Below are 9463 nucleotides of genomic sequence, written 5' to 3'. Positions count from 1 at the left end.
CCAAACTCCACTCATGGTGGCGCTAGAGGAAAAGTCAGGGCATCGACCAAAGTCATTAGGGTTTTTTGTCTGTTAACCAGGAATGTTTGTTATTTTGCTAATCCATGAAGTAGAGGTTGAAATATTTCATTGGATGAGAGAAAACGTTAACATTAAATTACTAAAGTCAGTAAAATTCATCCAAGGAAAACGTTGCACCATCTTATGGTATCAAATCCTTAATTTCTCTCACACGTGATGTAAACCATTTTACAACAACCAAGAACAAAGTGCAATGTAACCTTAAATTTAAACCAAATAACTTTGCATTGGCTTGTATTCATAGGAAACAAGCAAACTTGATATTGTATTAAATATTTTATCCGTTTTGTTCCTAGACTTAAAACAAATGCTAATCATTGGTAAGTACATACATTGGTAAGTACATACATTAAAGCCACTTAACTTATGCGTTTTTTAAATTGATATGTCATAAAAAGTGTGTTGCTTTCAGCCCACTCATCTTAGTGTCCTGGGTCAGAGCTGTGGGGAATAAATCCACTGAAGTAGGTTATGTAAAGTTATCCATGTAATAAAAGCCGTAAATGGCTCTTATTTTAGAATATTCTTGATTTGATTTTTACCATTTATATTAAAATTAGTTTAGTACATGTTTCTTTTTAGCTTAGTGTGTGTACTGAACATAGACTGTGAAAATAACGGACGAGGATTCCGGCCCTGAAAAGTGAAGCCAATGCCAAAGTGCCTTAAACATGCATTCTATCTAATTTCCAGCAGGGGGTGCTCCACTGGTTGCTAAAAGAAGTCTGTTTTTAAAGGGGTGATAGAATGCAAAACCGATTTTACCCTGTCATAGTTGAATAACGACAGTTCGGTGGGTAAATAGGACATACATAGAAGTCCCACTGACAGCCCTTTACTATGAAAATCTCATATTTTGAAACTGCCGCTGAAAACGGGTGAATCCCAACAAAGCTGAGTTGCTTACGCAAGCGTCTCAAAATCCGGAACCTTAAGAGAACAGTCACGCCCCAATATTTACATAGGCTACACAACTGACCTGAGACACGGGTAGTCTTCTGAATCTAGCTAGGTCACGCAGATCTCTGCTATTCCATTACAAAATTCACTTCTGAAACTTTTTTATGCGAGAATCAACCATATAAAGCTCAAATATGGGCCGCTTTTAAAATGGATGGCTAATTGCGTATCGCAAATTTTCTCCGACTGTGTGTCGGAGTTTAGTGCCGGGTTGGTGCTGCCTGGGTTGCTACATCGCCACCCTGACCGCAGTGTCAGCGAGCTTAGCCATTTCCGCAATCTTTTACCGCAGCCCGCAGGTTCCAGTAAATCTTATAATGGGTATGTGTGTTGAGTTATTTAAACCAACAATTCGGGAAATAAAGCCTCTTGTCCGCGAGTCTCATTGATAGAGCCGCGGTGAGATGGAGTCCATCAATGAGAGCTAGCTAGCCTCCTCCTAACTCTGACATTCACAAAAATACATTCAATTGATATCCGAAATCGGACAAGTGTTAGCTAAGCTTTGTAAGACCTTGAGGAACCTGTAATATTCATGCCGGTGCGAAATTCAAACTGTAAATATACTTTAGTTAAGGCGAAAGTGAGCAAGCTGCGATATTTCCCCATTGTAATGAATGGGACATATAGCAAGCAGCTGCTCGTTCTACAAAGAGCGCGGTTCATAAAAATGCCTTAAAATCAAATCGGACACAACGGTTAGCTTTATAAGACATTGGGGAATGATGTAATATAAGTGGCGTGACGAAATTCAAACTGTAAATATAATTTAGTTATGGCGACAGTGTAGCTGGCTCGCGGTATTTCCCCATTGTAATGAATATATAGCAAGCAGCTGCTGGTCCTACAAAGACGCACGCCGCGCGTACATAAAAATGCCTTAAAATCAAATCGGACACAACTGTTAGCTTTATAAGACATTGGGGAATGATGTTTAATAAGTGGCGCGTGACGAATTCCAAACTGTAAATATAATTTTTGTTATGCGGTGGCAAGCGTAGCTAGCGCGGTATTTCCCCATTGTAATGAATGGGACATATTGCAAGCAGCTGCTGGTCCTGCCAAAGAGCGCTTGCGCTTCGCAAAATGCCTTAAAATCAAATCGCGACACAACGGTTAGCTTTATAAGACATTGGGGAATGATGTTATGTAAGTGGCGAGAATTCAAACTGTAAATATAATTTAGTTATGGCGAAGTAGTAGCTAGCTAGCCGCGGTATTTCCCCATTGTAATGAATGGGACATATAGCAGCAGCTGCTGGTCCTACAAAGAGCCGCGTTCATAAAAATGCCTTAAAATCAAATCGGACACAACGGTTAGCTTTATAAGACATTGGGGAATGATGTTGTATAAGTGGCGTGGACGAAATTCAAACTGTAAATATAATTTAGTTATGGGCGACAGTGTAGCTAGCTAGCGCGGTATTTCCCCATTGTAATGAATGGGACATATAGCAAGCAGCTGCTGGTCCTACAAAGACGCCTCGCGCGTCATAAAAAAACCCTTAAAATCAAAGTGTGGCGGCGCGAAATTCAAACCGTAAATATATTATAGTTATGCCGGCAGCTGGCCGCGGAGCCCGTGAGTGCAGTATCCACAAAGGGTGACTTTGCCCTGGGTATGAGCGCCCCGCAGTGCGCCGCTTTCGGCCAGACTGTGTGGAGCTCCTAAAGTCCGACACGTCTTACCAAATTTGCAATTAGCCATCAAATTTTGTAAACGGCCCATATTTCAGCTTTATATAGTTGATTCTCTCCGCTTTAAAAAGTCTCAGAAGTGAATTTGGTAATGAAACATTGCAGTGTCTGGAATATGAGATTCTGTCGCTTCTCTAATGTATGTGTATTGGGGATTCGGCTCAACCAATCAGCGGCCGTCTCTAATATGCGTATGGCAAGTCGCTCAACCAATCAGCCGCGCAGCTCATCTAAATATTCGTGACCATACCATATTTGGGAAGAAAGCTCTTGTTACAAATAGGGCCAAAACACAGGGATGCATAAGGGCCAATAAAATATCAACCAGGCCATTTTCAGCCCAACCAATGTTACATACCTAATTAGGAGACCATAAGGAACAGTGTGAAATACCCTATATAATCATTCTATCACCCCTTTAAAGAAGTCTTTGGGAAAAGGACCTTACTTCTCATTTGATTTATTACCTCAATATGCTTTAGGGGGCGGCTACACATGGACCTGTCAATCAAGAAAGAGGCTAACAAGGGTTGGAAATCAGCAACTTTCTTTTCTTAGCTTTTAGCTTAGCCATTGATATCGCAATTATATTAACACTGGCTTGGCTGCGTTATCCTCCCTAGCTCCACTCTCTTTCAAAAATCGTCACATCCAGTTGCAAAAAACTAAGATGGCGACATTCGTCAAACTCAAGGCTTCAAAAACGGCAGTTCACAAACCAATGGGGGACATAACAGATTTCCAAGTCTATGGTACTGTATATGCCAGCATGATAACATAATTGTGTTAAATTAAACCAATAACTTTTGAACTAGCCTATAGTTACGGACAACTTAATACATTTTATAGTTTGCCAATTTTAACTCCTTTACATACGGTTGGTATTTGAATCTTCAGCAAATGCATCATATTCTAAAATATCATTTGTTGTAGCGTTGCTTGTTAGAACCACGTCTTTAAAAAGTCAACTTTTCAAGAGCTTAGAAAACAGCCCTGTTTTCAGATTTGTGACGAAGCATTTTCCAGCTGATCCAAGAGGTTTTGTAAAGGGTTTATTTTGTGTGTGTTCATTTTCTTCACACACAAATGTTCATTTTTTCAGAAATATTTATATATTTTTTGTGTTCACTGGACAGGAAATGTATGAACAACTATAATCTGATAGGAAAAAGTACAATATTTGCCTGTGCAATGTAGTAGAGTAGAAGTATAAAGTTGCATAAAAAGGTAAGTAAAGTACATTGTACTTAGTTGAATTCCACTATTGTTACCAGTATTGTAATCCCCTATTACAACAGTAAAAAGTTAAATTGTAGGTAAAGGCTGCATAAAGAGAGAGGGGATGAGTCTCGGGCTGGAAGTGTTCCAATTAACACACATACTTCAATGTATGTCATATTTTATGTTGCTACTACTAATAACACAATCAATAAACAAGCGGTACTTGTAAGGACCCACAGCAAGATGGAAGGGGGAAAAAAGTAGCGGCAAGAGTAGACTTGCATCAGCAGAGAAATATCAAGCTACAGTACATATGATTATTAGAGTCAACACTGCATCCAAGACATTGAAGTTGTCATACAGCAGTAACAGGATCACTAGAGTGTACTTTCGACCACAAATGCAGTTTTATACCAGAAATTACAAACTTTCCAACTAAACTTTTTTTTTCCAGGATGGTACATAAACTATAAAGTAAGAATTATACTATTCCAAAATACAACCCATGTACAATTTTACAGAGGTATCTTCAACTAGTCATAGTTGGGCTCAACTCTACACACATCACTGGCTCTGGAACCAAACTGTGGAGAGGGCCGGGATTGATCCTCTCAGTAAAACGCACCTTTATGACCCGTAGCCCATATGAAAGACTTTTTTTTTTTTTTTTTAACTAATTGATCTAATTGTTTTGTATGATAAATCAGGCCCATAGACAGGGGTGGTTTGAAAGACCCCCCTTCTCACTGCCAAAGGTCCATGATTTTAGTCAGTTTATTTAAAAAAAAATTTAATTAACAAGTCTCTTTTTAAATAACGACTGCCCTAATCTTGTTAAAAGCACCACTTCTGTGAATGTGTTAACTAGCCCGTTACAATCTAATGTCTAATGTATCAACAATCCACGCAACTAACTTAATGGACTCATAGCAAAATCTGTGAGGCCAAGGACATCAAAATGAAGTATTTAAACCTCATGATTAAAAAAAACTGCAAAAGGGTCCACTTTCACTAGGCTGGCTACGGGCCTGTTAAAGATCGGTAACTTTTCAAGGAACGGTGTAAACTATTTATTTCAGGTCATAGCTTGCTTCCTCTCCATCGGTCTGCTGGAGACAGGTCCTCTGTAAACTTCAGGTTGTTATCTTTCAAGAAGCTGGAACTCATTACAAAAGAACTGGAAAGTAATCAGTTACCTCATGCACTAATGGTCTACTTTCTGCTGTCTGTAAAATATTGTCCATTAAACAATATAGAACTTGAACTTTACCACCACTCCTTATATCATGCTAAGTGAACTAACTTTTTGTTTTGATTCCCAGAAACGGCAAACGATTATCTGATTTCCAGTACAACAGGTAAGGGGGTGGCGGTGGGAAAGTCGATCAAAAGTTTTGATTTGTTTAATAATTTGATTGACCAAATAACAAAACTTATATTTCCATCAGCCTCAGATGTACTTGTAGATATACAGATAACAAAGCCAAATTCCCAAGTCAATACATTTGACTGATATGATAAGCTAATTTATCATAATGTTATGTTTGTTCAAAGAGGAAAGGTGAAGGAGGAGGAGTTTGGACATAGACTCTGACCTAATCTTACAAAGACACGTCTTACACATTAAAACTTTGTAGGCCTTCACACTCAGCAGTGTATTGAAAACTAGTGATTACTATATACGTTATCCAGTTAGGCTGTAATATCAAGCACAAACTGGGGGGTACTATATAGCATATCAGTCAAATGTATTGACTTGGGAATTCGGCTTTGTTATCTGTATATCTACAAGTACATCTGAGGCTGATGGAAATATCAGTTTTGTTATTTGGTCAATCAAATTATTAAACAAATCAAAACTTTTAACCGACTTTCCCAACGCACCCCCTTGACCTGGTGTACTGGAAATCAGATAATCGTTTACCGTTTCTGGGAATCAAAACAGAAAGTTACTTCACCTAGCATGATATAAGGAGTGGTGGTAAAGTTTAAGTTCTATATTGTTTAATGGACAGTATTTTACAGACAGCAGTCAGTTATAATTCTTTGATCCCATGCTCCAACAATGGTCATAAAAATATGTATAAAGCCTGTCCCTGTCCCCAAAAAGACTGACAATGGAGTGGGGGGAATTGGCAGCCAGACAGCAGGCAAAGGCGGGACTCCTGGCACAGTGAACTGGTTTTAGGGATATGGAACATCACCTCTCATGTTTTTTTTTTCATGTTCTGACACAGCACATCTATTAAACAAGGATTAGCTGCACGTATTTAAAAAAACAGATACAAATACACCACAAGCAACTAGGACGTGTCCAAGTGTGCCACAGGTGTGCCAAGGGCGAACACTTGGCTAACTGTTGACGTACTACTCAGTTACCATTAACGCCTGAAAGTGGGGGACAGAAAGTCTCGTCCCCCCTATACCTGCTCTTTTTTCGGCTGAGCAGAGCTGCAGAGCAGACTGCTTCATTTGTTGTAAGTTAAGTACATCCCCATTTAGAGAGACGTCAGGGGGATAACAGAAGTCATTAGAATCCCTCCTCTGTGGACCTTGAATGTCTCTACAAACGTTTTTGGCAATCTGTCCCATTGTTATGATATTTTAGTCTGGACCCAAGTGGGGATATACTGTATATAACAGCACATCAGCACAACTTAGTCACTGTTAACTGTTCTGGTTTTGTGAAAAGGTTATTTGGCATTGGTTCGGCACAAGATAATGGCCCACGTCCAAACAACAACTTATATTATAGGATAGTTTATATGATACATTTTTCTTTACTGTAGTTAAGCCTTCTGTAATGTTGAATATAGTCAAGGTGGGAACTGCTGTTGGTAAGTGAAAAATTACTTGCTTGCTGAAGGGATAATATTCAATCACTAATATTATGCAGATCCATGTCTATTCTAAGGAAAAGCGTATATTTGATGTAACTATTTTATATATATATATATATATATAGGCGGCGTATACCAGACAACTAGGTTCACTTTACTGAAAACCTACTGCTCTATTTCTGAGAAACGAAACAGAAAGTGACTTCACTTGGCAGAATAAAAGGAGACGCTTGCAACAGGCTTTTACAATGCCAGGGAACTTCATCCTCAGGACTAGTACTTAAACTATAACAGAATAATGCATACACAGTAGACAAAAATTCCCAGATAAAATATGGAATATAATGTGTAACATGAATAATCTACAAAGGTAAGCAACAACTAATCTGTCAGTGACCGTGATTTCTTTCCATAGCCTAAAACAGACAGGCATGACTCTGCATGTTCTATCTGTCCTTTTAAGGCTCCCTAAAGGGGAATAACACTATTGTTTAGTTTGTTTTGGTCTATATTGTAGTCTAGCAGGTTGCAGAGTACACTTAGCTGTGTGATTTCTGTGTAATATGGATAGTTGTTGGGGAAGAAGGTGTTACAGGGTTCTTGTTTATTATTTACAGTGAGAATCAGTTTGAATAATCTGGACCAAGTGTGGGATGGCTGAGAGCGTACCCACAATGGATAACTCTGATGAGGAGGTAAACAGCTACTTTATACAACTTTAAAACTTAAATAACAATACCTGTGCATTATATATGTTGTCCTTTCAGCTATTGAATGGGATTATGAATGGATTCATTACATTCAAATTTAAATATATTCTTCTCAATTACCAAGGAGTTCCATGATGCAAGTGATTCCTTTCTTGAGCTATACTGCGAGGAAGAGAACACTCCACCAATACCACAGTCTGACAGTAAGTATGACTGTCAATAACTGATCCAATTTAATGACTAAATACAAGCTATACTGTGGAAATACTGAGATGTATTTTTTCTTATGTTATGACAGATGTTCCTCCACCAGGAGAAGTAACAGTTCTCAATGCTGGCCAGGAGACAGTTTCTCTTGGCTTTTCCCTCCCTGATAACTCTGTAAGGTATACACTGCAATTAGATTACTCCTGCAACACACAGAGAGACCGTTTGATTACAGAGGACTCCAGCACTGTGAAGGTTGAGGGACTGACTCCTGGGACTGAGTATACTTTCAGCATCATAAGGATTGCAGACAATGGAAATCAAAGCAAAGCAACCTCCCTATCTGTCTTCACAGGTAAATCTGAAAAACATGTAGCAAAGTCTTGTCTGAATGGTCTTTTGGCTCATAATCTATACAAATGTACAAACTACACTGAGGTATGCTGTCAATGTATGTAATACAAGTTAGTTTCAGACTAAAGAAGTGTTAAATTGTATTCCTACTGTACTAATTAAGTGCATGACATAATTAAGTGGCTTTGTCTTTTACCACACCTCTTTAACTTGGCAGTCAAACAGCACTTTTAAATATAAACATGACGGAACATGATTTTTACGTTATAAGTGATACCATTATATTGTTCCCACAGAGCCCAGTCCTGTCCAGATTACAGTCTACCAGGTCAGCAGTGAGTCTCTGTCTCTGCGGTGGGACACCCCTGCTGGTGAAGTGGAGAGTTACATCGTGACTTGTTGCAGTGAGGGAGACATTGTGCAAGAGCGGACAACAGACACAAACCTGACTCTCAACAACCTGAATCCAGGAGTGTGTTACTCCCTCCAGGTTTCTGCACAACTTAGGAATGGAAGAATAAGCAAGCCAACTGTAACATCTGTCCACACAAGTAAGTAAAATTTAATTATTTTGCAAAACAAAGAAGTAAGGTTACAGACTTAAAGGAACATGCCGACTTATTGGGACTTTAGCTTATTCACCGTAACCCCCAGAGTTAGACAAGTCGATACATACCCTTCTCATCTCCGTGCGTGCTGTAAAGCTGTCTGACGGCTCCAGCGGCATCAGGCCAACACAGAACAGGCAGGTGAATGGTTCCAGTAATCCTACTGCTCCAAATAAGTGACAAAATAACGCCAACATGTTCCTATTTACATGTTGTGATTTGTAGAGTCACAGCGTGTACAAAAAACAACGTAACATGAGACACAGCCATCTTCTATCCCTCAACAAACCAGGAACTATATTCTCAGGCGGAAGAATATAGTACTTTGGCGGAGTGATATGCTCGCAGCAAGCCTGTCTGAGAATATAGTTCCCGGCTTGTTTACGGTTAGAAGATGGCTGTGTCTCATGTTACGTTGTTTTGTGTACACGCTGTGACTCTAAAAATCACAACATGTAAATAGGAACATGTTGGCGTTATTTTGTCACTTTTGTCACAATTTGGAGCAGTAGGATTACTGGAACCAGTTACCTGCAGGATCTGGGCTAGGCTAAGCTAATGCTGGAGCCGTCAGACGTTACAGCGGTATGTCGCAGATAAGTTTAAGGGGTAAGTGGACAAGCTAAGTGCGTAAGGCTTAAAGGTGCAATACTACTAAAAAAAGGCAAAAATAAAGCAAAGGAAAGCAAAAACAATACAATACTTTCTGGTACTGCTGGTTCTGCATGGTAACAGGGCAGGTCCAGGTAAACAATCAAATAACAGCCGCTTGAACTGAACACAA

General features: G+C 39.3%; 1 protein-coding gene across 2 annotated transcripts in view; it reads left to right on the top strand.

Moving 5' to 3' along the window:
* LOC120573623 (interferon-induced very large GTPase 1-like) overlaps positions 1 to 9463 on the top strand; it is a 35728-nt gene that overhangs the window by 5979 nt on the left and 20286 nt on the right. The window contains exons 1-5 of one of the 2 annotated variants that reach the window (XM_039823456.1): positions 6928 to 7170; positions 7418 to 7495; positions 7635 to 7713; positions 7809 to 8072; positions 8368 to 8622. In XM_039823456.1, coding sequence (XP_039679390.1) covers positions 7454 to 7495; positions 7635 to 7713; positions 7809 to 8072; positions 8368 to 8622 — 640 coding nt within the window. In that variant the 5' untranslated portion in view covers positions 6928 to 7170; positions 7418 to 7453. Of the gene's footprint in view, positions 1 to 6927; positions 7171 to 7417; positions 7496 to 7634; positions 7714 to 7808; positions 8073 to 8367; positions 8623 to 9463 lie in introns of those variants that run through there. The other variant, XM_039823455.1, reaches the window with a different exon arrangement.

This window comes from Perca fluviatilis, chromosome 14 (assembly GCF_010015445.1).
Source record: "Perca fluviatilis chromosome 14, GENO_Pfluv_1.0, whole genome shotgun sequence".
Taxonomy (NCBI): domain Eukaryota; kingdom Metazoa; phylum Chordata; class Actinopteri; order Perciformes; family Percidae; genus Perca; species Perca fluviatilis.
This window is presented reverse-complemented; position numbering and strand designations above follow the sequence as displayed.